Source organism: Penicillium malachiteum (genome assembly GCF_028827825.1).
Source record: "Penicillium malachiteum strain IBT 17515 chromosome Unknown utg000001l:1.0-8184562.0:1.0-8186909.0, whole genome shotgun sequence".
NCBI classification, from domain to species: Eukaryota; Fungi; Ascomycota; class Eurotiomycetes; order Eurotiales; family Aspergillaceae; genus Penicillium; species Penicillium malachiteum.
The window spans coordinates 3160135-3186008 of NW_026643094.1; the positions used below are offsets into that span (position 1 = coordinate 3160135).

Below are 25874 nucleotides of genomic sequence, written 5' to 3' on the forward strand. Positions count from 1 at the left end.
GCTCAATACGCAGCTCTTCACTCTCCAAGAATCCTGGTTCATCGGAATAGACATGTAAGAGTGTCTGTCTTGCTCCGCTTCACATTCCCTCATTTATTGCAGTCTCAATCGCTATCAGCATCATTCTCAAGCCCATCAAGTCCAAATACTTTGAACAAAGAAATACTGGTCACTGACTGCTTTTCAGTGTATTACACTGGACGAGAGATAAGTTTGTTTAGCTTCTCTCTATTTATGAACAAAGACTAACTTGATTCCTTCAGCGTGTTGCATCGTTTATGAACACAGACCTTCGTGATTCCTTCAACATTTTGTATCAACTCTCTTTCATCCTTCGCTTGAAACGAATCAACACAGCTCAGTCCTTTCAAGCTCAGCTTGAACATCACAAAAAAACATGTCTCGCCCGGAGAACCCCACGGCGCTTTCAGGCTTAGACGTGGCCGAGAGCATTCATCTTGAAGACCGAGAGCTTTTCGAGTCCACAAAGTATTGGCTTTTCACACTGTTCCGAATTGTCTATGATGCGGAAGCGCTTGAGCCCATGGAAGTCCCCGAGGTCTCAAAGCATTTCATATGGCTCATGATCGACTTATCCGTAAAAATGACGTTCCTCCATGTGAAAAAGTTGCTGGATTTGATGCGCTTGGAAGCAGCAAAATTGGCCCTGAGACCTAGGGTTCCAGTTGAGATTGTGGATCTGATTCTCCAACAAATTCCGGAAAGTCCACTTGTCACGGAAATTCCGAATATCATGCGCTGCAAAACAGATCTCGCTTTGGAAATTGCGAAATTAGACCTTCAACGATAAATTAAATCCATACTTCTGGATGATGTTAGCAACCTGTGCTGGTGATTCCGTTCTCGACGAGCCTACCAAGGAAGAGAACAACACATACGTGCAGCAAACGAAAATTCCGCTTGGACGCAACGCTCCCTACTGGCTCATGACTCCTGGAGCGATAGAGTTTCTTAAGGAGAAACTTATGCATCAACCCTAGAAGAGCAGGAGATGGATTATTCCAAGTTGGAGCGACATCTAAGTTTAGGAAACTGGGAGTATGGATATTGTACAATAAAAATGAAGACATCGGTGTGTAGTAGCCGAACTTAAGACTGACTAAACTTTGGCGAGCAAATTTCGATAATTGGTATGCTTCGAAATGAGGATGTTATTCTGACTACCATAGTACTAAACTTGCATAGTATTCACCGGGTAGAGCACTGAAGAGATTCAGTTACTGAGAGGCGTAAAATACTGCAAGTAAATCTTCTGCACGCTTTCCATAGGCTCGATAAGTCGACTCCAAGGCCGGGAGGGGAAAGTTGGCATTTTTCTCTCTAATGAAATCCAAGGCTCCTGGGGTTTCAATCCAACAAAACCGTTGACCTCTCCGCGTGATCCAAGAGGCCGCCTCAATGGGACTCCCACATCCAGCGGACATGGGGTCGGTATTGTATCGACCTACGACAGACTGAATAATGTCGAGTGGTGGGTTTGCCAACAGCCTCCACCAGTAGAGGTTGGTCTGGTAAATTTTCTTGTAAAGGGCGTCGACCTGGGAATCAAGCTCTGCGATTACAGGGGACAGATCGCGGGCACTCATGATGCGGCGATTGGCCTTGATTGCTGAGCTGCGAGGAATATTGGCCATGATATTTTTTAGCACCTCCTCGGGGACATTCGGCCCAGCGGCTTGACGGGCATTGTGAAGGTCCTTCAGATCCAGCAGAATCTTGATCTTCAACAGAGTCAAAGTTAAAAGGAAGGTGATGCTGTCTGTCATGTCCATAAATCTCACCTCTATGTTCAACCAGAGATCAACATCCTCAAGAATATCGGCATTCTTAATTGGGGTTGGTGCGATTTGTCCAGGTGAGTGATTTTCAGATTCCTCCCAGATGGTCCACGCCTTGATGAATCCATAGACCTCTTGATCTTCATCAAGTCGAATCCAAAGAGTTGAAACCAGACCGCCCGAAAGTAATTTATCGTGGTAGTAGGGCATCATCAGCTTCGAGAGAGCAATTCCTTCTCTCACGGATTTCTTGGTGTACAAGCGCTCCATGCAGTCAGTCAAATTGAAAATTGCAGGGAAATAAGTTTTTGCGTCAGCTGGAAAGCGCTCATCTCTGCGAACAGTGCCAAGTCGCGACAGATTGGGAAGTGAGGGGTCGCTGGGATGAGGACCCAACTGAGCATCGATGACTGCCACGGTCGCTTGAGTCTGTTTCACATCATTGCAGATCTCTTTGTTTTCACGTCGATGCTGGGCCTGGTGCTCTCTACTGCAGTAAGATAGCACACCACAGTCAGTGCAGGTTTTCAGGTCTTCTTTCTTATCACAGATCGCACATCCCCAAGGTAAGACTTTTTTCGGTTGAACGGGGGCTTGGAGCAGGAATGCTGGTTGCACGTATGTACCTGGGGGATCCATTGTCGATTGGCTTTTTTGGGAATATTTTGGGGGATGTTTTTGGAGGGGCTATCCAGCTAAGGAGTGGAGAGATGGAGGACGAGAAAACTTGAAGTGAGGCTTGATAAAAGATTCAAATGTTTGCAATCAGTGAAAGCATCACGAACGCTAGGTACAAGCCACAGTGAAAATGGTATGGAAATAGAACAGAAGTCAACATAGGAAATGTTTATTTCATAACTTTTATGTGAGAGATAGAAAGTGAGCCGTTTGATAAGTCGTGACTTGCTGCGTGAAATGTATGGCTGCACATCGGAATTACCGGTTGACTTCTACAGTTCCACTGCTCCAACATTCAACTTATTATACAATCGCTTCAATTGTTAAGTGGGAAATTTGCAATATCTTTCACAGTCTTGCATAGAAGCCCCCGGTCTCAAGTCCATCCCTCCCCGTCTTATTATTACTTGGTTTTAGATTTTGAGTCGCATACTCCGAATTCACGTTGGTGAATACGTGATAAATCCAGGAAGCGAGCAGCAAACTTGAAATCATTTAATCTACAGAAGAATTGAGAAAAAGGCAGAATGTTTTATTCATTATATTGAAATTTAGTCTGCTATCGATAGAGGGTAAGCTAAGAGCAATCATGAGAGGGAAGGTGACTAGAAGGAAAAGCAAATTGAGCTCTACGCTCAAGCTAGTGGATATTAGGCTGAAAAACACAAACGCAGAAAAATCTTCCCATCTCATCTCAAGCCTCATATCTCAATCATCATCACTGCCGACATCATAATAATCATCCTCATACTGGCCTGCAAACGCTTGCTCAATGTGATCATCATCATCATCCTCATAACCATAGTTGTCATCAATCTCGTCGGGATCCTGAGTACCTGTAGGGGCCTCATCGCCCGGAGCGAGAGTATCGTTGTCAAGGTTATTCTCTGGCAGTTTGCCCTCGGCTACCGTTTCCGAAGCTGCATCCTCCGTTGGTTTGGTCACTGGTGCAGAAGGTGAACGACTAGAACGAGGGGGAGGAGTAGCTTCATGAGGTTTGGCGACAGTACTGGGAGCATGAGACTTGCGTTTGCGACGAGCAGGTGCTGCTGCAGGAGGAAGACTATGGCGCGATGTGACACTCATACTGCGACTTCGGCTTCGGAGATTCTTCTCATCCTTGGCTTCAGGAGTATCTCCGGGATTTTCGCCGCCATATAATGTGTCCAGTAAAGAATAATTGATCTTCTTACTGAATCCACGCACCTCCAGCATGCGTCGTGTGGCTTCTGCTGGAGTTGACGCACGAGAGCTACGACCTTCAGCGTCTTGGCCCTCAAGATAGCCCACGTCACCAAGGCGTCCCTTTCGACGCTTGCGTGGCTTGCGATTTGTTTCATTTCCCATAGCCTCGTCGAGTGCACGTTTCAAGGCCTTTGATTGTTGTGTGCGAAGGTAGTCCTTGTTGTCTGTCACCCAAATGCGCTCTTTCATTTCCACCTCTGCGGGGGTGAGGAGACAATGAGCAACTTCGGGGTCATCTTCGAACTCAGCAGAATCAATCTCTTTGTCGTCTGAGACCGGCTTCTTGGTTTCTTTGTCGATCACACTGTCAATCATGGAGGACCCCTTTGAAAGCATCAGATGCATCTCGCTTTCTAGAGACTCCTCGGATTCCTGCTGCTCCTTAGTCGGAGTCGGCAGTGAAACTCGACGTTGACCCTTGCCTTTGTCCTTGTGTTCGGCCGCTTCTTGCTTGCTATCTTCGATAACTCCGCTGACAGCATTCGTGATGGACGAGCGTCGGTGGGTGGTCTCAAATAAGGCGGGATCAATTGGGATGTCAGGAATCGCAAAGCCATCTGCGTCGACACGACGAGGTTGAGTAGAGTCTGCCTCGCTTACCAAATCATCTTCGATTTCGGGTGTTGCCTCTGGTAGCCTGGGCACTGCCTGGCTTAGCCTTCGGCCTTCTCTTGCTCGAGTGAAAGAAGGGGGGTCATGTGCATTTTCTAGTTGCACGGATCGGAATTGGTCCACAGTGAGTTCTCCGCTCTCTGTCGAACCGAACTCCAGCAGACGTTGACTGATTGTAATCTCAGTGACTTTCACAACGTACACCACCTCGCGAACGGTTCGGCGGAAATTGTTCATGCGCGCTGCGAGGATAAGCGCGGCACCGCAAATACCAGCCGGTCGTCGACCGGTGGTCATCCAGTCACGATTCATTCGCTGCACAATGCGTACCGCCTCACCAGCAACCGACATGGTGGACGAACCGAATTCTAATTGCTTGGCAAAACGGTAGATCAAGCTTTCCGGATCAATGGGGTTCATTAGGAAGACATTTCCACCTATCCGGAGCTCATCGAGAAGCGCCTTATAGGTTCGACCAAGTTTGAAGACATTAATCTGGATAACGAGAAGTTAAGTTAGTCATATTTCTCAAAAGCGTGGAAAAAAAGCAGAGCTCAAACTTACCATTAGAACATCAGCGAAGTCGATCAGCATAACGGTATTTCCGGCTTGGCGACGGCAGGCAATATAAAGACAAACAGCAGCGACAGTCTTAATTCGACGACCTTGAATGAAGTTCAACCCGGCAGCAAGCTTGAATACTTGACCAGCAGCTTTGGAAGCACTCTCGGGAATGTTCAGTCGTCGTGTGCACTGGAAGATGTATTGATTTCCTGGTATTCATTAGTTTTTTTATCACCAGAGAAGGCTGCATATACCAGATTACTTACCACTTGCTTCGGTTATTTCACGGCTTTCCATGCCACCACCTCGCTGAAAGCCCGGACCAAAGCTCCGAGTATGAGTCTGGCCCTCTCCAACAAAAGTACCCTGCACTACAGCAGCACCGGAAGAGGATTCACCGAATGTCACCTCCGAGACAATGTTGGATTCGCTAATAACTGTACCACAGCCGGTACAAACTTTTGATCCGTCATCGTCGACGATATGCGGCGCAGGACAGCCCGGGTTGGGACAGCTTGATGTCTTTGGGTGTGTCGTGGGTCGTGCTGACTGGGGGCGTCCAATTGATCCAGGACGCTTGATAGGTGTCGAATTTGAGGTTTTGAGGGTGGCGAGGCGTCCAATTGGAGCCCGGGGACCACGAGAACCCACGGTGATGCGTGTAGGCTTTGCTACCGACATTGTGGCGGGAGGACGATGAAGATGGAAAAGAAGTGAGGACGGCAATTGAGAAGAGGATTGTCGTATGTAGATGAGACGAAGGAGATCGAATGTCAAGATGTCTTGACAGATCAAAGTGCCTTTCCAGTAGGACTAAATTGGGGATATCTGCATTTCGCGTCGCGATAAGATGGATGAAGGAGGCGGGAGGGAATAAAATGAAGAAAAAAATGTAGAGATCAGAGTGGGAGCAAGGGAATTGATGTGGGTATTGAGTAGCTGGCCCAAGTCATTCACTGAATACTGTCGAATTGAAGATATCTCCTCCAATGTATGCAGTTCTTCTTCCTGATCAAAGTCCGTTTTTTCCCCTTGCTTCACGTCAAAAAAAGATAAGTGATAAGGACGCGATGAGTGAAGCGCGTGCGGGCGATGGGCCGAGTGAAGTTTTTTTTCCAACTTCCGGCCCACCGCGCAGGTGGCTTAGTGGTTGAGTCACGTGGTCGGGAAACGCCTCCTCAAATGAGTCACTTGAGCATTATCAGTGTTCGAGCCCAGATGGAGATGTTGTAAAATATGTTTTGAAAAGTCTTCAAATGAACAAAATAGCAGCAAATAAAGGTTCTTTTGGAGTCTCCTTGCTTATTTTTATTTTCTGAGTCGAGAGTGAAGTTGAACATTCGAAATAAACTGCTTGCTGTGAGAGTTCTCTAAAGTGACCTCGATGCACTTGATAATTGAACTAGTCCTAAATAGGAAGTAATCACTTCATGCCTGAGATTTCTCCCTTTACGCCTTAATTATCAGGCACGAACGAAATCATTTTTCTCTCTACATACAAACTGCCGGTGTGTATCACTTACTTTGCCTAGATCTATGTGCTACGTGTTCGTATATGCACTGGATCTATAGTTTTCATGTAGACTGGAAATTAGGGCGCTCAGTTTTCTATTGATTAGATTTGAAAATCGAAAAAATATCCCAATCTCCTACCAGCCAGTTGACGACTAGGCTTATACGCATACGCGGCGCAGTCTTGTCAAGATGCCCTTGACGCTGACGCCCTTAGACCTATAGAAGCATGCACATGATCAAGTCCTTCAAGGTTTATGAGTTCTCTTCTTCATGCATTCTTGGCCGATACTTCAATTGTTTGCTAGCAGCATACTACACGAAAATCGTGGCTAACGATCATTGGAATGTAGTTGCGGCATTTGTGCGTGGTTTGGACGTGGATCGCGCACAAATGGCTCGTCCGTGCCGTCCTCTTACACTCCACCCCGTTCCTGGATATTTCTTTTTCTTTCTTTTCCAGTGATGCCATATATGATCTTACATATAACTGGTCCCCCGTCCTTATCGATGATGCAAAACTTGAACTTGCTGTCTCGTAGTCTCCGGTCTTGACTTGAGTGGCGCGATCCTTGATATTGACCCACACTACCCGCATCGGTTCTAACAAAGCCTTAAAGACGACCAATACCCTACATAAAGGCCTACTTGATCTCAAACTTGGTGCACAATACCAATCGCTCGATAAATTTTGTCGCGTGGTGCCCTTGTGACGATCTTGAAGATCTCCCCAGTCTCATTCATGATGTCGTCAGCGCCAAGGAGCCCACCTCGCACGCCGAAGATGCAGTCGCAAGATCCAGAGTCCGAAACAAGACGCAGTGTGTTTTGGGTTGGCAATGTGCATTGTGCTTCATGCGTTGCTTATGTTACTGAGGTCCTGTCGGAGATTCCATCTGTCAAGGACATTGATGTCTCGATCCTTACTCATGAAGTGCGCGTTACCCATGGTATTTCTGTACAGCCAGCAGATCTTGTTTCTGCTCTAATTCAGGCTGCATTCGAGGTACACCATGTCTCGACATATGATGACCGAGGGGTGACAATATCAGAGCTTGATACCACCACTTGGAATCCCCGCAACTCGATTCTATTCGCAACTCCCAGAACATCATATTCCAGCATCTCCTCGAATTTGAAAGATAAATTGCACACGAACAGAGATAAACGACACATTGCCAACTGCGACGCTTGCAAAAAAGAAGAAGCCATCAGTATATCCTGTTCTTCTCCCTTGACCGACTCTACTAGCACACCACGTGAGAAAGTCACACCGAAGGATGCTTGGAGTGCCGATCTTGAAGCAGGTCAAGGCTGGAATGAAAAATATATCGAGTCCTCACAGTTTCATAATAAATCACCAGCTCTTACTCAAAATGCCTCCACATATCATTCCCCTCGAATTCCTTCGCCAATCCCTGAAACGCCTCAATTGCCATCACCGGAGCCAATTGAAGAATACACTGCACGTATCAGCGTTGGTGGAATGAGCTGCGCATCGTGTGTGAATAGTGTTACAGCTGCCATTGAGGATCTTGACTGTGTTAATCATGTTACCGTCAACCTGCTCACAAACAGTGCCACGGTCGTATTCGTTGGTCCTCAGGATAACGTGGATAAAATCATTGACCAAATAGAGGATATCGGATTCGAAGCGTTCCTTGACGAAGTGATATCAGTATCTACCGCCTCAAACCCCACCCAGACTACCGAAGAATACGTCACCGAAATCGCGATTACCGGCATGACCTGCGGATCATGTGTTGGTTCAGTGACTCGAGGACTCGAAGAACTTTCCTTTGTTCGAAATGTCTCGGTTAACTTGCTGTCTCATAGCGGCAAGGTGGAATTCCACGGACGAGATAACTTGGATAATATCGTAGAGAGAATTGAGGATCTGGGTTATGATGCCGCGGTCAACAGTGTTCATCCTGTGGCCGAAAACCGTGATGATATTCCTACTGTGCAAAAAAGAACAATCGCTATTCGTATTGACGGAATGTTCTGCCATCACTGCCCCGAGAAGGTTGTGGCCTGCTTGGAGTCTCTTCCAAATGTCACGGTCGAGGAAAACCCGTCAGAAAAGAATCCTATTCTCAGGGTCACCTATACGCCGGAGCCACCGTCTTTGACTATCCGGAATATTCTTGCCACAATCGATGAAGCTAATGGAGCTTTCAGTGCAAGTATCTATCATCCACCAAGTATCGAGGATCGCTCCCGTGCCATGCAATTACATGAACGGAGTAGATTATTACTTCGTTTGATTTTCGTATTCGCCGTGGCCATACCAACCTTCATTGTTGGTATTGTTTTCATGTCTCTTGTGTCCTCGCAAAATCCGATTCGTCAATATCTCGAGCGGAAGATCTGGTCCGGGAGTGTGACACGCACAGAGTGGGCGCTTTTCATCATGTCGACACCCGTCATGGTCTACGGCACTGATGTGTTCCACGTTCGAGCCATGAAAGAGATTCATGCCCTGTGGCGTCCCGGAAGTCGTGTGCCGATTCTGCGGAGATTCTATCGGTTCGGTAGTATGAATCTCTTGATATCTGCAGGAACTGCAGTCGCCTACTTCGCGTCTCTCGCTGTGCTCATAGTCGACGCGGTAGTTGGAACCAAATCAAGCGCCTCGAGCACAACTTATTTCGACTCTGTTGTGTTCTTGACCCTTTTCATTCTCGCTGGTCGATTTCTGGAAGCATACAGCAAAGCAAAAACTGGAGATGCGGTTTCTTCTCTGGGAAACCTTCGTCCTTCCGAGGCTCTACTGATCCATTCTCGTGGCGTGGATTCGTCAAATACATCAGATTCCGATATGACCACACGCATTAACGTTGATCTCTTGGAAATTGGCGATATCGTTCGCATTCCTCATGGTGCATCTCCACCAGCGGATGGTATCGTAGTTGAAGAGGGAAATTTCCAATTCGACGAAAGCTCTCTCACTGGAGAGTCGCGTCCCATCAAAAAGAACACTGGTGATCAGGTCTACACAGGCTCCGTAAATGTTGGTCAGCCCATGCAAATTAAGGTCACTGCGCTCGGAGGCTCATCCATGCTGGATCAAATCATTTCAGTGGTTCGCGAAGGTCAAAGTAAACGTGCTCCTCTCGAAAGAGTAGCAGATCTACTTACATCGCACTTTGTACCGGTCATCACTCTTATTGCTATCCTCACCTTCATCATCTGGCTTGCACTGGGACATTCTGGTGTGTTGCCTTCTGATTATCTCGATGTGGCGGAGGGTGGATGGACGTTCTGGAGCTTGGAATTCGCGATCGCAGTCTTTGTGGTCGCTTGTCCATGTGGATTGGCTTTGGCTGCGCCCACTGCTCTCTTTGTCGGAGGTGGCCTCGCAGCGAAACATGGAATCTTGGTCAAGGGTGGCGGTGAAGCATTCCAAGAAGCCAGTCGGCTTGATGCTATCATTTTTGACAAGACTGGAACGCTGACTGAAGGTGGGAGTCTTAAGGTCTCTGATCATGAGGTCTTGACGAAAGATGAAGGTCTTTTGAAGATTGCCTGGGCTCTAGCTCGCAGACTTGAAGAGAGTAGCAACCACCCCATCGCACAGGCTATAACCGCTTTCTGTGCATCACAACCTCGCGCCGATATCTTGTCCTCTGATATTCATGAGATCAGTGGCCAAGGAATGAAAGGAACTTTCACTGTGTCTAATGAGGCAACCGAACAGCAATACGAAGCTGCTATTGGAAATGAACGCCTACTTGACAGCATTCTACCCTCCGGCACAGACTCCTATTTTGTGTCGAATTTGCTTTCGCAGTTCCAAACAGCCGGCAAATCAACTGCGATACTCTCGCTTCGTCTTCTCAACCCTGAAGCTCCCACGGAGTCCCAATTCATCCCCGCGATTGTTTTCGCGACCTCAGATACCATCCGACCTGAAGCAATCGAAGTAATTTCCGAGCTTCATAAGCGACACGTTGAAGTCTTCATGTGTACCGGTGACAACCAAAGAACAGCGCACACCGTCGCGGACATGCTTGGAATCTCCAGATCCAATGTAATGGCTGATGTACTTCCCTCAGAGAAAGCTGCTTTTGTCCGTCGAGTTCAAGATGGCTCAGCGAAAGGTCCACACGAGCAACGAATCACTCGTCCAATTGTCGCATTCGTCGGTGATGGAGTGAATGATTCTCCGGCACTTGCAGCTGCCGATGTGAGTATCGCTATGGCTTCTGGATCAGATGTTGCGATCAATTCCGCCAGCTTCATTCTGCTTAATTCAGATCTCAGTACGATTCTTCAGCTGGTTCTTCTCAGTCGACGGGTATTCAACCGCGTGCGACTAAATTTTGGATGGGCGCTGGTTTACAATGTGTGTCTCGTTCCTGTTGCTGCGGGTGTCTTCTATCCTATTATTAGTGGTCGCCATCAGAAGTCTGTCGGTGGTGAGATGGTCAATGTGGATGAACATTGGAGACTGAGCCCGGTGTGGGCTGCGTTGGCGATGGCGTTGAGTAGCATTTCTGTTGTCTCGAGCAGCCTGGCTTTGAGAATTGATCTTGGAAAGATCAAGAAAATCTTTGGCTGGAAGAAATGAAGGCCATATGCGGATGCTCATCCGTTCTACAATGATCAATGTCGAAGAATCTGAGATACCCATATTTTTGTTATAACTTTTTTACTTTCCTGTGTTACTACATGCAAATTTTCATAATAGACTTGTCGGGAGCTCTGTGTTCGCTACCTATGATAGAATGTGTCTCTCCAAATATACAAAAAAGAAATTGCATACAAGTAATCTTGAAATCACTGGCATACTGCACTGAGTGCTCTAAATTACTGAAGCACGCGTGCAGCCCGTACATAGCGTGAGATAAATTTGAATCATTCCCGACTCTATATATTGAATGTAGCTCCGAACCACCAGGTCACACCCTTTATGACAAAAAACGAGTGGACTTCGTAAAGCACGCCTGCTGGTATGCGATGCCCAGTGTGGACCCAGATCTCAATGAAATCATTACCAATTTGCCAGTCCGACAACCATACTAAACTGACCACCAGCAGCGGCTGATGCCAGTTTCTTACCCTCAAGAGACTTGCTCTGAAGAAGGGTAGGTGTTTCCACTTCATCAAGACCAACCTGACCGGCTTGGCTTTGAGCATTAAAGCCCCAACTATAACCCTTCCCAGAGTCCGTGACAGCAAAGGAGTGATCAGTACCTGAAGCTGCGAATACGACCCGACCATCAATTCCCCTGAGCAAAGTCGGTTGCGTTAGTATGCGCGGCCTGTCATATTCATCATGAATCACATCGGATGGTGCCATATCTTTGAGTCCCAAACCAAGTGCCTTGTTGTCAATACGGCCCCATGCCAAGCACTTCCCAGATTCAGTAACAGCTATGCTGTGGTCCTTGCCGCCGAATATTGAGACCAGGGCTCCATGGTTTCTAAAGGCGCGGATTTCTGATGGAAAGGGAATCATTGCATCATTCTGGCCAGCAGTCGTCGAAATCCCTGTTTGTCCGAAGTTATTCGATCCCCATCCATATACCACGCCGTGAGTATGTACAGCGAATGAATGGTATAGACCAACACCGATGTCGCAAATTCCTGGAGGAAGAGCACATTGATACGGTGTACGCGGGTGTGGTGGTCGCTGTCGTGGGCTTGCCCGTCGACGACCAAGTTGATGTTGCTCGTCACAGCCCCAGCTGAAGACAGTACCTTTTGAGGTTAGTGCTAGGATGTGTTGTGCCCCAGCGACAATTTTTGTAACGTTCTCAAGACCCAGGATGAGGGTAGGGATTCGCTGTTCCTTTTTACTCTCCAGCGAGAATCCGACACTACCACTTGAGCCCTGGGATACAAGTTGTTAGTCACATAAAAATAACAAATACTTTTTTTTCTTTCTATAAACATACTCTGAAATTTCCCCAGCCGTAAACTAATCCATCCACTGTCAGGGCAAAAGTCGCACTGTCTGACGCGGCTAATTGGGCGAAAACAGTGCCCTGCGGGAAGTATGAGGAGTCCACAGGCATCGGGGTCGCCTCTTTCAGGTTGATTAACACGTCATCATCATCGCTGTCCTCACTCGACCCAGCGTCCCCATTCGCATTCTGCGCATTGTCTGTATCTTTGTCCGCCTTAGTATCGCGAGCCAAGGTGCCCTCGTCATTGACGCCCCAGGTCAAAATTTGATTATCGTGAGTCAGCGCGACGGAGTGAACTCCTCCCACAGCGACATGTACAACACCAACAGTATGAGCGGCCAGTTTCTGGTTTAGCACGGGACGAAGTATTTCTGACTTCTTGGTGAGGTCTCCCAGGCCAAGTTCGCCGTAACAATTGGTTCCAAACACGTAGACATCCAGTACTTTAGTGGGTACGTTATTTTTAAATTGATGATCTAGATTCCGTACACATTTGTTCGTTAGTAAATTAGTTAACGCGTTTTTGAATTAATTGCAGGCCAGTATACCTTTCTGGCGTTTATGGCTTTTCTTGAAGGAGTCGATTGTGCTGGTGTCTTTCTTTTCGGCCTTCCTCTTGCGCCCTCGGGATGTCTCCACTGACTCCACATTTGCCTTCTTTTTTGGGTCCGCGGAGCTGGGCTGCCGTTTAGAAGGCATATTCGAACACAAGTATCAATTTGATTCAATGATTCGAGGAGAAAGCACAGATGAGCTTGTTTAGCATCTGAGAGGCAAAGTATGGGTTTGAAGATGTGTTCTTTGATCTTAGCAGAATCAACAGACCCATATAAGAGGTAAACAGCTAGGCACGTGACCTCAAAAACACCTGACCAGGATCCATTACTGTTCCAAGGTTGACCAGTTCCACAGCCGTAGCCTTGTCCTTAATCAACTGGTAATTGGAATGTTAATAACTCGGAAGCTACTGAGGTTCTACAGTCTACACCTCAGCCCTGTCAGGCTACGAGGTAGTTAAAACCCTTGGAAACCATATATTAAACATTTCATGTTCTCATTTGGTGTCATAAATAAAACTGAATATTTGAAAGGTACAGGGAACTCCACAATTACGCCAGGAAACCGAAACCCCGCCGGTATAATCCATAGTAAAACACCATTCCAACACACCCTCCAGGGGCGTGAATGAACCCGGGCTGCGCGAACTGGGTCAGTCGGGCGCAAGTGAGTGGAAGAGAACACTAAATCCAGTAAAGATTAAAAAGAACAAGAAGAACAAAGAGTTGGCGGTCGAGGAAGGGCGTGGTCGCTTTGTCGAGTGCCAAGTCGAGAGGGTGCACGCAAGATTTTGTTCCTCTTTTTTTCGATATCGTTCGGTTTTTTTCGAAGGAGGTAAAAAAAGAATAAGAAAATAAAATAGATCGAATTTACGAGTCGATCTCCATACCCATTTCTACACCCCCGCTCAGCCCCGCTCCCATGTTGAGGCTGGAAGGCGCATTCGAAAGAGCTTGTTGCAGAAGTGGTATCCCAGTATCCCCGTTGGCGGTGAAAGGCTTGATTGAAGGGGCGTTATTTGATCGGCTGGAGGCAGTAATAGGAGCAGTGCCTTCGAAAATGATGGGCGTGTTGCGTAGATTTTGCAGGCAAGCATCCCAGGAGGAGGCCACAAGCTGGGCCTGGGTGAGGTCTTCATTGAAGAGGTAGAAAACAGGTGCCAGAGTAGTGGTGGAAGAGGCACCCACGAGGTAGGCGTTGAGAGCGCGGCTTTTCATGAGCATTTGCGAGCCACGTAGGTAAGCGGCGTATTGGTTGTCGATGTATTTAGTCCAACCGCGGACAGCAGGAGCCATGTCATCGTCGATACCAATGCGTTGCCAGCTGATGCCGAGAAGACGGGTGGCATCGTCGATGTGAGGTTCGGCAGGTGGCGTAGATCCACCAGGGAGGATACGGTGCTGGTCAGCTTGAGAACCATTGAGGCGATGCTGGATCGAGGAAAGGGCAATGTCGTCAAGGCCCGGGGCGGAAGTGTCGAGACGCTGGGCTTTACGGCTGATATCGGCGGCATCAGCTTGCTGCGCATTCGACCGCGACGAGACTGGAGCCACTGCGGCGGCTTGGGATTCGGCTGTCTCTTCATACCATGTGCCGGTTTGACTCTCGGCGGATATGGCGAGACCAGTTTGAGGATTGAGGAGAACCATTCCTTCACCATAGATGGGCTCTACCTTGGCAGCTGGGGCAGGCTTCGGAATTGGAGGTACGGCGAGGGCCTCTTCAAATGAAGCTTCATCACGCGACCTCTTGCGAGATGGCTTTGGCGCGGTAGCAGCGGGCGTAGGCCCGGAGCTAGAGATAGGATGGACTGGGCCTACCCCAGCAAAGACAGAGCCGGGGCTAGCAGGGAAACCATGAAAGCTAGTAGGTGCTCTCAGCAGGGACTGGGAGGGAAACTGAGCGAAGGCGTGTTCCTGGGTAGGAGAAAGAGCCATGGCGGGACCGTCGGAAAGGCGTTCAAGAACCATTGGATACATCTTATATCGAATTGAGGATCAAAAAGAAAACTGTTCTGTTTTGTTAAGTGAGCAAGCAGCACACCATAAGCTACAACCACCTATAGATCAGAAGCCGGGATGATGTCGCAAGGATGGGAAGGAAAGAGAGAGGTAGGTCAAGAGATAATATAAAGAATGAGAAGAAAAAAGTAAGAATGATAGACAAAATATGACGAGATGAGGGGGGAAAAAGATAAAATGGACCAAAGATAAGGTGTAGAAGGTGGGAAAGTAGGTAGGAAGAAAGGGAAGAGAAATGCGCCAGTGAGAGGATCTGAGGCGATCCTACTTGTATCTTCAATGCGGAGGGTACCATACCATACTAAAATACCACGGGTTGTATGGAGGATCCGATCGGCCGTTACTGTAATAATTCAAGAGTAGGATCCACTCTAAGTCGGCGCAAGCGGACTACGCTGTTTGGCTGTGGGGAGACCCTCATCTGCACGCGATTGACCAATGAAGGCATGCAGATATGGGTTCCAGGCCGATGAGATGCATTGATGTGCGTGCGAGGCGCATGAGGCCCAGCTCCTGTCGGCTGTACGAATTACGGAATACTCCCCTAGAGAATCCCGTCTCTACAATTACTCATCTCAGCTGGTCATTTGAAGCCTTCCCAGGGCTGTTTAGTGCCGTTTGCCGAACACCAGAGTACGCATACCACTATACTCCTTACGGAGCAGCCCTGAAATCTAGCCCGGGAGCCCAGGTGAAGAATCATCATATGAACTTGAAATGCGAAAGGCTACATATAATGTCAACAGTTAGATTCCGGTTATTTCGCCTAAATGGTCATCGATCCGTGTTCAGATGGAAGAACAAAAACTGCCTCGTATACTCGATAATAACCTTACATATGCATCATATCAACCTTGCCAACACTATTAAACCAAATCAACTTTAAATTATCAGGAATTCGACGAGTCACAAAACAATCAAGTATCAAATACTCCTACTTTCAATCATTAAGGTTCCAAGGTGAGCTTAAGCATAGAATTATCACGGTGTAAAATCTACGCGAATCCAGGGAGGCATCCACCGTCACTGGAAATCTTCGAATGCTAGCACCTTTCAAGTTTTCCCTGGGTAAGGGTGTATGTTTAACCGGAGGAACAACCCGTAAGACCACCGTGGTAAGACGTCGCACTTGTAGATCGAAGTAATATCAGCCTATGATGCCAGGCTGGCACCTTCCTTGAGAGCGCCATGAGACTAGTGTTCCGAGGTAGAGTTTCCTGGCAACACGTATATAGCCTTACAGCCGTCCCTCAAGCCAGGCGAAAAAAAAAAAAGCTGCGAGCGGTGAGGATCGAACTCACGCGGAATTATCCATCAGGATTCATGTAATTACTTAAATCTGACGCCTTAACCACTCGGCCACGCTCGCTACAGACAATTCAAGTCTGATCGTGGAGACCAGTTTAAGTCTCAATGGATTATGCGTCTGATAACGGACACCTTAGGCAGAAATATCGGCCGTCGTCATCTGGAACCTCTGTCATTTGTGCAAGTCAGGATCATTTTTTGGGGCTCTAGCTTACTTTCAGCCTGGGGTTGCCTCAAATGCTCATTTCTAGTAGAGCTACCAGTACTGAGCAGAAGAAAAAAATTTTCAACCAAAATATTAAAACTCTCAAAAAGTCTATTGGAAGTACTATGATGACATGAAGGGAAGAAAACACCCGAATGAGTAGAAAGAAAAGGGAAAAAAAGAAGAAAAAAATTCAAAAGCAATCCGACACCAAAGCTCGTGCAAGTCTAACTTGAAATCAATATTCGTGGAAAGGAAAGCAACGACAGGTTGCGAGAAGGTCAAAAATGCGGCTAAGCAGTAAGAAACAGAAGTAGCCATCCATTTCTTATCACATCGCGAGAATGTATAGGGTAAGGACCGGACACAAGCGGGATTTCCTGCATGTCGCCGTGTCTGGCTCAAGAAGGATTAGAAAAGGGGAAATAAAAGGAGAGGCAAAGGAATGTTAAAAGCCGTTTGTTGTTTGTCTGCATCCCCAACGGCTATCCACAACAGCTAGCTAATTGCGCCACATCACAGCCCACGAGTCACGGGTCGGATTCTCCGTTTTCATGTGTATGTAGCAATGTGACTCGTGGGCTCCTGCTCATAAAAATCCATTGGGAATACCACGGATATCTGTTTCACGGGTCATCTTCGAGTATTCGAAAAAGAGAGATCATGAAGTTTAGTTGGCAGGTGTAGCACCGCCAAGCATGCCCTTCACACGATCAACGGACTCAGGGGCGTAGCTGGGGGCGATAGAACCAATGAAGAGGAAGAGGATCAGGGCCGCGGCACCAAAGATGATGAACTTGCGCTGGGCGGGGTGGGTGTTGCCATACTCAGCCCAGGCACGGTTGGCCTGGCCAGTGTACTCGCGGATCTTGTCACCACCAAGCTTGTAGTAGACAAGACCAATGAGAGCAATGGAGTAACCGAAGAACTGGAGAGGAGTGACCGGGGTGTTCCAGAGCATCATTGAGGCGGCTACGAGGAGAATATCCTTCAAGACACCACACAGGGTCATGACCAGAGAAGAAGTCTTGCCAATCTGTAGACACAAGTTAGCAAGCCAGCCAATAGTGTTATTTTAGAGATAAGTGATGACGTACCAAGAAGACAACCGAGACGTTCAGCAAGAAAGCGATCATAGCGTTGGCGATCAGGATCCAGATACCGACGCCATAGATCTGCTCCATGGTCACACGGGGAACCTCCAGGAACAGAGCAACTGAACCGTTCATGACGGCGCAAATGGGAGCAAAGTAGTACAGAGAAACCATAGGGTCCATCTTGAACTCGGCGGAGCTCAGAAGACGCTGCACCATGACCAGACGAGTGGCCTCGAAGACAATACCACCCAGCTGGAAGAGGAAACCGACCATGACGAACTTAATCTCACCGAACGAAGCGATGACCACACCAACAACGATGATTGAGACGTTCGCGAGGGTCTTGTAGTTGACGGGAGCCATACCCATACCCCAAGTAGCCAGGAGGACAGCGACGGGAGTAGTAGCCTGGATAAAGCATGAATTAGTTCGGCCTTCCTGACTTGCATCCACAATGGGCTGGGTTCAAAACGCACCTTCAGCATTTGAATGAAAGCAACACTCAAGTATAGATATGTCATGTTACCACAGATCAAGGACAAACTGAACATCAGTCCGATGGGAACGATCGCGCGGAGGTAGACACGGCCGGTCATCTTGACAGTCTTACGGCCATCGAGGACAGTAGTAGTCCGAGCCAGGATCTGGGTCATAATAGTCGCGAAGGTCAAGTGCCATGTTGTGAGGATAATCGCTGAAGAAAGCAAAGTCAGAATATTTGGATAATGGCGCAACAGGAGGTATGAGGGGCATCTAGGGACATACGGTAACCTATGTATCCAGATCTGTTAGCGTACTTGATTCCTTTCTGATCAGTGATAAGCGGGGAAAGATGAGACTCACGGAAGTTGGCATAGTCAAGGAGGTACTTGTTGAACAAGATGACACTGGAACTGAGAGTGATCCAGACACTATAATCCCCCCCGATATTAGTCTCCTGGTGTTCCTCTTGAGGTGTAGGGGATGGTAGCTCACCTCACGTAGACTGCGGGGTGGAGAGCGGCCTTGGGTTCAGACTGCTGAGCAGCTGGATTGACCGTGGGGAGAGTCTGCTCGCGCACGACCTCACCGGAGGTACGGACCTTCTCGCCGTCGGAGCTCATAATGAAAGATCGAGTTTGGTCGGAGAAGAATTGTCGTAGTTCAAAGGGCCGGGGGCGCGAAAGGCTTCCTTGGCCAAAAGCGGAGGAAGCCACGGGGGGTGAGGAGAAGAAGTAGAATTACAAGAACACTGGAAAAACACCAAGGTTTCAAAGATTAATGAGTGTGATTGGAGTTGGACCCAAAAAAAAGAGAAAAGTACAAAACCGGAGAAGCGCAAACAGGAGGATTGGAATTGGAATGGAGTACGTACTTCGAGAGGAATTGACCGAAGTAAAAGGCAAAATGGCTAAGCGGAGCCTCGAGAACTGCAACCAGCTTGAAACAGCTTGAGAGAGAGAGAAAAAACGGGGCTGGCCGGGCTGAACAGGCTGAACAGATCCAATGCTAAATCAAGTGTCCACTTGAATTTTTATTATTATATTCATAGGTCATTGTATTAATTCCAAGGTTAAGTCCAGATGTTGAGGACTGCCCAGGTGGATTATTTCATATTTACCGTTTATTATCATACCAATACTGTATCAAACACGAGTTTGATAAGGCCACTTGTACTTTTCAGGATAGATCAGACTCAATAAAGTGGAGAATATGGAAGAGAACATTTGAATATATTACAATAAATTACAATACAGAATTGTTCAAACCAAACCAGGCCACCAGGTGTCCACAACTCCTCTCTCCACTCTCTTCTCGTGGTCTTTTTTGTCGAGCCGCAAATGAACTTTTATGTTTATCTCTATGGATGATTTTTTGTACTATAATTAGAACGGTGTTTTTTGAGATCCTGGTGTGATTCTATTCCTCCCAATCCGGACTTGATGGAATGTAACGTATTTTCTTGTGATAACTCCCCTCTTTCGGTTTGAGATTAAAAACTGCTTCGTCACAGAGCCACGCTGATCCAAATTAACCATCAGTTGACAGAGACCACATTACGCAAGCAACTGTGCGTCTGACCCACTGTGACCCGCGTTCAGTCGCCCGCTGGACCAGCGCGCGGTCCTGGTCCCTTACGGGTGGAGAATGCGGCGATCGCCTTGAGGAGGCTGTGTCTGACGCCATCGCCCCGTTCAGGGACCGTGTATGGTCCACCTGGGTTAAGGAACAGGGGGAGGAAAAGGAGAAAGAAAAAGTAAAAAAAAAGTTGAAACTGAAAAAGCAGGGGCCCCAGAACAAACACAGTTGGATCTAATGGTGGATAGTTCCTAAAGAAGCTTTTGGTTTCACTCGTTCTAGACGTTCTTCATAATATATGAGTATCAAATCAACTGAACTTGACGATCTTATTTTTTTGCCCAGCCCTGAGAGGTTGGAACCACTTGATTTATTTTTGTCGCTGTGGTCCTTTTAATACGTGTTTACTCAATCAATTGAGATCCAGGGAGAGATGATCGTTAAGATCCTCCTTGTCTCTTCCCTATTTAGGGAGGGACAATCAGTGGATCCCGCCTGTGCACACTTGGTTGTACCCTGAACTCAACACAAGATGATCATCTGCGGACTTCCGGAGCTCATCTCCCAATTTTAATACAATGGTGAGTTCTACTCAAGTGCTCGTATCATGACAATCTTGGGTGGAACGTTGAAACTCTGTAGACCCTGTAAATCTTGTAGCTTTGAATGAATCCACTCTATACCAGACACGATGTATCTAGAAATTTGATATAGATTAGTTTAAAATTATGACCAGAGATTGCCCACAACGTGCCAAACGACATCGGTGGCGTTTTTTAGTTCCATTTAAGTCCCGATGGGGATTTATTGAATTTGAATTAAAAAAAAATAGAAAAAGGAGAATAAATTGTGATGATAATGATTATGAAGTCGAGAAAGTCGAGTCAGACGCCAAATACTCCGATTAAGATAACAACATTCCTGATTCATCCTGGGCATACTAGGATTTCCGCAAACTGCTAGATCCCGTAGGAACTCCATACGCGTCCCATATTTGATACGATAAGACCCCAGACCAATAACGGTCGTTCGTGCATTGTGATCGATTCGATAGTTTAAACGCCAGGGTCCAGTGGGCGGAGGAGGACGAATGGGCAAAGAGATAGCTCTGACTCTTCGGAGGGTCAAATCTCCCTCAGAAAAAAAAAATAATAATCATAATAATAAATGGTTGAAATAAAAAGAAAAAAAAATCAAATCAAATCAGATCACACTTGAAGGTTATATTTCTGTACCAATCAGATCATCACTAATCCATGTTCATGTTCAATACTCCTTAATGGAGGCAAAATGGAGCGTACGTGTTCGGGATGTAGAACAGACGCCACCCCTGAGAAAGGGAAACAAGTCTCCCTAATGCAGCCATTGAGAAGGGTTTTTGGGCCAATGTGATATGGGTCTGGACCTTGGATCTTCCTTCAGTCTCCAGCAGCCACAGTTAAACCCAGTAGAAGAGAAATAGACCAGTAATGTAAAGAAAAGCAAATTAGCGTATGTTTGTGGTGGGTGGAAACCTGAAACAGGCACAGGACACTCCACTCTGCGACACCGCTGAAAGTGCCGGGTCCGTTTTACCCCTACCCACGGTTTTGTGAGTCCTCCCACTTTCCTCTCTCCAACTTCCTTATTATCCCCTTCATCCCAATCGCTTTCTCGCAGTCTTCCTAGCTGCTCGTTCATCTTCTATGCTGAACATCGCTCGCAAGACTTTCAAACGAGTGCCTAGCTTCCAGGACCTCCTACAAGGCAGAATGACCCACCCCGATATGTATGGATTTAAATCCCCCTCACCGCAATTCGGTCAAAACAACTAACCTCATGTTAGTACTGTTGACGTTCTCGTCATTGGTGCCGGCCCTACTGGTCTCGGTGCTGCTAAGCGTCTCAACCAGATCGTAAGTCCCAACTTCTGAGTTTAAAAGATGCGGCCGTAACAGGCGCGAAGACAGAGAAAGAAAAATAGGGGGGTTAAGATTGGAGGGGTAGTACGGATGAATTTGATCTCAACTAACTCAACTAACTCAATTATCTCTAGAACGGCCCCTCATGGTTGATTATTGACTCCAACGAGACCCCCGGTGGTCTGGCTTCCACCGACGTGACTCCTGAAGGCTTCGTACGTTTTTCTCCATCCTCTCATTTTGCGGGGCAGATAAAAATTGGGGGGAACAAACACAGCTGACGCGCTCATGACAGTTGTACGACGTCGGTGGCCACGTTATCTTCTCCCACTATAAGTACTTCGATGACTGCATTGACGAGGCCCTCCCCAAGGATGAGGACTGGTACACCCACGAGCGTATCTCCTACGTTCGTTGCCAGAACGAATGGGTTCCCTACCCCTTCCAGAACAACATCTCCATGCTGCCCAAGGAGGAGCAGGTTAAGTGCATTGATGGTATGATCGATGCCGCTATGGAGGCTCGTGTTGCCAGCACCAAGCCCAAGAACTTCGACGAGTGGATTGTTCGCATGATGGGTACTGGTATTGCCGACCTGTTTATGCGTCCTTACAACTACAAGGTCTGGGCTGTGCCTACCACTAAGGTATGATACTTGATTGTCTTCTTCAGTCGCAAATTTCCAAATAATCCCTGTGTCTAACGCATTTTGAACGACAGATGCAATGTGCTTGGCTCGGTGAGCGTGTCGCTGCCCCCAACCTCAAGGCTGTGACCACCAATGTCATCCTCAACAAGACCGCCGGTAACTGGGGTCCCAACGCTACTTTCCGTTTCCCCGCCCGCGACGGTACCGGTGGTATCTGGATTGCTGTTGCCAACACCATCCCCAAGGAGAACACTCGCTTCGGTGAGAAGGGCAAGGTCACCAAGGTTAACGCCAACAACAAGACCGTTACCCTGGCTGACGGTACCACCATTGGTTACTCCAAGCTCGTCTCCACCATGGCTGTTGACTTCCTCGCTGAGGCTATGAACGACCAGGAGTTGATGCCTCTCACCAAGCAGCTCTTCTACTCCTCCACCCACGTTATCGGTGTTGGTATCCGTGGTGCTCGTCCCGACCGCATCGGTGACAAGTGCTGGCTCTACTTCCCCGAGGACAACTGCCCCTTCTACCGTGCCACCATCTTCTCCAACTACTCCCCCTACAACCAGCCCGATGAGTCCAAGAAGCTGCCCACCCTCCAGCTCGCTGATGGCTCCAAGCCCTCTTCCTCCGAGGCTAAGGAGGGTCCTTACTGGTCTATTATGCTGGAGGTTTCCGAGTCTTCCATGAAGGCCGTTAACCACGAGACTCTCCTGGCTGATTCCATCCAGGGTCTCGTTAACACCGATATGCTCCAGCCCGGTGATGAGATTGTCTCTACCTACCACCGTCGCTTCGACCACGGTTACCCCACCCCCAGCCTGGAGCGTGAGGGTGCCCTCACTCAGATTCTGCCCAAGCTCCAGGAGAAGGGTATCTGGTCTCGTGGTCGCTTCGGTAGCTGGCGCTACGAGGTCGGTAACCAGGACCACTCTTTCATGCTGGGTGTCGAGGCTGTTGACAACATTGTCAACGGTGCTGTTGAGCTGACCCTGAACTACCCCGACTTCGTCAACGGTCGCCAGAACACCGAGCGTCGTCTGGTCGATGGTGCCCAGGTCTTCGCCAAGAACAAGCAGTAGATAATTTCTTTTCTTTTTCTTTTTCCACCTTTATTCACCCTTTTATTTCCCCCTTTTTTATTTTATGTTCTCGCCTCTTTGAAGCCGAGGCTTTCTTCTGGATACACTTGAAACGAGGTCTTACACCATTATGGAAAAATATACATGTCCAAGGGAGCATTTGAAGCGGCATCTGGGAGACAATCTTGTTGGCGTTTCATGTGAATAACTTCCCATCATCACTTTTGTTTAACTTCTGCTTGTCACCTAGAGCCGGATTTGCTTGTGGTCTTGTTTCAATTTCGTGATACACACTTTTTAGACATACGAAGATTGCTTATTCTAATCGAATCCCCCTGTTGACGAATGCACCTGTTCCACCATGATCCTTGTAAGCCCACTTAGCATGATACACCGCTGTCCTACGTACATCAAGTGGAACAAATCTCCTGATCTGCCCCAATCGCCACCGTCATTGCCACGCCAAGATCTCCGCATTAATGAACGCTACGTACTCATGGATTTAGTACGGAGTAGGTACTCCGTAATGTGCCTGGGGATCTCCAATCTCCACATCTTCAAGCCCCCGAAATCTTTTACCGGTTGACCATCACTGACACGTGCAGCCACTTACCAACGTTTCTCTCTCCAGATATCTCATGGGTAGGTCAGTACCCACAAACACCGTGACCCGTGGATGGAATCCAGGGCAAAAAAAAGATTGAAAATAGAAACATAAGCCTCTTCCAAGGTTAACAAAATAACCGTCGGAACCAAAGTCGATAGGAATTTGGTTCTCAGTGCTGGTTGGATACCGCGGCGAGGTTATTTCAGTGGCGGTTTATGTGGGTCGTGCCTGGAGCCAAGCATTTACTAACACGAAGGACGAGGGATAAAAATATTTTTTGTTTTTTATGTTCCAGGGTTGGTGAGGCTTTTGTGGAATTGAATATGGGTCTGGACTGCAAGCTTTAATTTTGGGGTTTATGTGCTGGAGTTGGTGGAAGGGTAAATGAGCCTGATATTGGTCTGAAGAGGAATTCTGAGGCATAGTACGGTGATACTAAGAACAAGGATCTCCGCAGGTATATAATTAGTCTGAATATTTCAGATAGATATTAATTCCTCCCAATTTACTTAAAACTTAAAACCAAAAGAGCAACTTGTTCCACAGGTTATACTATTGAACTATATACAACACCAACATCAAATATGCCCCCAGACTCGGATGTCCGAGTGATCTCACATCATCAATCTTCCTAGTATTCGCAGCAGAGATCTAATCAGACCGCGACCCGCATCCACTCTCAGGCACAAGACTAATAGCATCAAGCCACACTAACCCAGTCACCGAGCTATCCTCAGAGTCACAACCAGCCGCAACATGTATCGTCTCGGTGGATTTCTTCGGCACAAAGCTACCAGTAACAGTTACCCACGAACCAAAAGTATCCAAATCCAGACTTTGGTATGTGATGAGACCCTTCGTAGTGTTGTGACCCGAGGATACATAGATCCCACAATACTCCGAGCTATCGTAGGGAACCTGGGCTTCCGCGCTGAAGGTATAATTCTTTCCCGGCTTGAGGTTCTTCAGGACTTGCGAGATGGTGTTGGAGCCGTTGTCGATGGCGGTTTCTAAGCTCCTGTATGTGTCTTGATATCGGCTTGTGCCTCAAAAATGTTTTGTTCAGGAGAATAGTGTCTAATGGGGGAAAGGGTGGTATATCTCACAAGTAATAGTCACCGCTATATGCGCTTGTTCCACTGCTCACTGTGGCGACGTTCACGGCAGAGGTACGCCATGGGAATAAAACGCCAGATTCGAAGCCTGGGTTCACGATGGCATTGCACGCTGAGAGGGCCATTGCGATCAATGGGTAGTGGAAAGAGGTGAGATTAAGGAGGATGGGTTGAGATTGATACTGACTGAAAACTTGAACCCGAGTGCGCAAAATTGGTTTATATCATCTCATTCTGTCTGAGACATATACGATGGGGGATGCGGGTTTTACCGCTTGGAGGCCTTGCAAGGAAAATCAGGGTCCTTCAGGGCTGAGACTAGCCGCTTTCAAGTGCCAGTAAGGTTTGAAGGAAGCTGATGACTTGGATGTAATCTGACCCGCTTTGCTGATCTTTCTGGGTGAATGGGAGACATCTGAAGTGCTTCGAGTTTCGATCGAATATTCAAATTCAATACCATTAGTCTAATCTGGAATTTCATCAATCTCAACAATTCGGGTCAATATGTTAGTCCAACTATGGTGATCGCCAGCTCTGTGGGGGCTCCCGGTGGAGTCTCTCATTGTGACAAGCTCTGACAAGCACTTGCGCCCACAGTGAGTACATAGAAGGTTTCCGTGGCGCATAAGGTGTAACACTTCATGAACCCTAGGTGAAGCTCACTATGCTACGGAGCCATATTATGAGTCGCGCGATACCCTTTCGAGAGTTTTAGATGGCCTCCAGCCGTCTAGATGGATTAAGAATAGAATATTGTTTCAAAGTATCCGGATATCGAACATTTGAAGCTTCTGAGCTCAAGTTCCCAGCTTGACCTCCAAGATGACTTTGCCAATTTTGTCTTAAAAGCAGCAATTAGGCTTTTTTTGGTGCTGTCAACAAAAATGGACTCTGATTCCTTTTCTTTTACCTTTTGATGAAGGTCACACCCGAAGGAAACTTGAAGTG

The 25874-nt window shown here is 47.5% G+C and overlaps 9 protein-coding genes across 9 annotated transcripts; 3 read left to right on the forward strand and 6 right to left on the reverse strand.

The window, feature by feature from the left end:
• Nucleotides 1–397: 397 nt before the first annotated feature.
• Nucleotides 398–811, forward strand: N7483_001191 (uncharacterized protein; the record flags this gene model as incomplete). The annotated part of the gene is made up of 1 exon (XM_057084629.1): nucleotides 398–811. One exon carries the CDS (start codon nucleotides 398–400, stop codon nucleotides 809–811), a length of 414 nt encoding a protein of 137 aa, XP_056950778.1.
• A 427-nt stretch (nucleotides 812–1238) lies between these two features.
• N7483_001192 (zinc finger MYND domain-containing protein) lies at nucleotides 1239–2438 on the reverse strand (the record flags this gene model as incomplete). The annotated part of the gene is made up of 1 exon (XM_057084630.1): nucleotides 1239–2438. One exon carries the CDS (start codon nucleotides 2436–2438, stop codon nucleotides 1239–1241), a length of 1200 nt encoding a protein of 399 aa, XP_056950779.1.
• Nucleotides 2439–3185: 747 nt separating this feature from the next.
• Nucleotides 3186–5579, reverse strand: N7483_001193 (transcription factor TFIIIB subunit BRF1; the record flags this gene model as incomplete). The annotated part of the gene is made up of 3 exons (XM_057084631.1): nucleotides 3186–4829; nucleotides 4899–5107; nucleotides 5165–5579. The coding sequence occupies 3 exons, from the start codon at nucleotides 5577–5579 to the stop codon at nucleotides 3186–3188; spliced, it is 2268 nt and encodes a 755-aa protein (XP_056950780.1).
• A 1576-nt stretch (nucleotides 5580–7155) lies between these two features.
• N7483_001194 (putative copper resistance-associated P-type ATPase) lies at nucleotides 7156–10983 on the forward strand (the record flags this gene model as incomplete). Its single annotated transcript, XM_057084632.1, has 1 exon — nucleotides 7156–10983. One exon carries the CDS (start codon nucleotides 7156–7158, stop codon nucleotides 10981–10983), a length of 3828 nt encoding a protein of 1275 aa, XP_056950781.1.
• Nucleotides 10984–11406: 423 nt separating this feature from the next.
• Nucleotides 11407–13024, reverse strand: N7483_001195 (RCC1 domain-containing protein; the record flags this gene model as incomplete). Its single annotated transcript, XM_057084633.1, has 3 exons — nucleotides 11407–12249; nucleotides 12314–12801; nucleotides 12874–13024. The coding sequence occupies 3 exons, from the start codon at nucleotides 13022–13024 to the stop codon at nucleotides 11407–11409; spliced, it is 1482 nt and encodes a 493-aa protein (XP_056950782.1).
• Nucleotides 13025–13752: 728 nt separating this feature from the next.
• Nucleotides 13753–14862, reverse strand: N7483_001196 (uncharacterized protein; the record flags this gene model as incomplete). The annotated part of the gene is made up of 1 exon (XM_057084634.1): nucleotides 13753–14862. The coding sequence occupies one exon, from the start codon at nucleotides 14860–14862 to the stop codon at nucleotides 13753–13755; it is 1110 nt and encodes a 369-aa protein (XP_056950783.1).
• Nucleotides 14863–17087: 2225 nt separating this feature from the next.
• glfB (uncharacterized protein) lies at nucleotides 17088–18617 on the reverse strand (the record flags this gene model as incomplete). The annotated part of the gene is made up of 5 exons (XM_057084635.1): nucleotides 17088–17453; nucleotides 17515–17922; nucleotides 17991–18208; nucleotides 18358–18425; nucleotides 18490–18617. 5 exons carry the CDS (start codon nucleotides 18615–18617, stop codon nucleotides 17088–17090), a joined length of 1188 nt encoding a protein of 395 aa, XP_056950784.1.
• Nucleotides 18618–21257: 2640 nt separating this feature from the next.
• On the forward strand, nucleotides 21258–23204 carry N7483_001198 (protoporphyrinogen/coproporphyrinogen oxidase; the record flags this gene model as incomplete). The annotated part of the gene is made up of 5 exons (XM_057084636.1): nucleotides 21258–21340; nucleotides 21398–21467; nucleotides 21608–21688; nucleotides 21769–22119; nucleotides 22194–23204. The coding sequence occupies 5 exons, from the start codon at nucleotides 21258–21260 to the stop codon at nucleotides 23202–23204; spliced, it is 1596 nt and encodes a 531-aa protein (XP_056950785.1).
• A 1258-nt stretch (nucleotides 23205–24462) lies between these two features.
• Nucleotides 24463–25051, reverse strand: N7483_001199 (carbohydrate binding domain-containing protein; the record flags this gene model as incomplete). The annotated part of the gene is made up of 2 exons (XM_057084637.1): nucleotides 24463–24829; nucleotides 24918–25051. The coding sequence occupies 2 exons, from the start codon at nucleotides 25049–25051 to the stop codon at nucleotides 24463–24465; spliced, it is 501 nt and encodes a 166-aa protein (XP_056950786.1).
• Nucleotides 25052–25874: the final 823 nt, after the last annotated feature.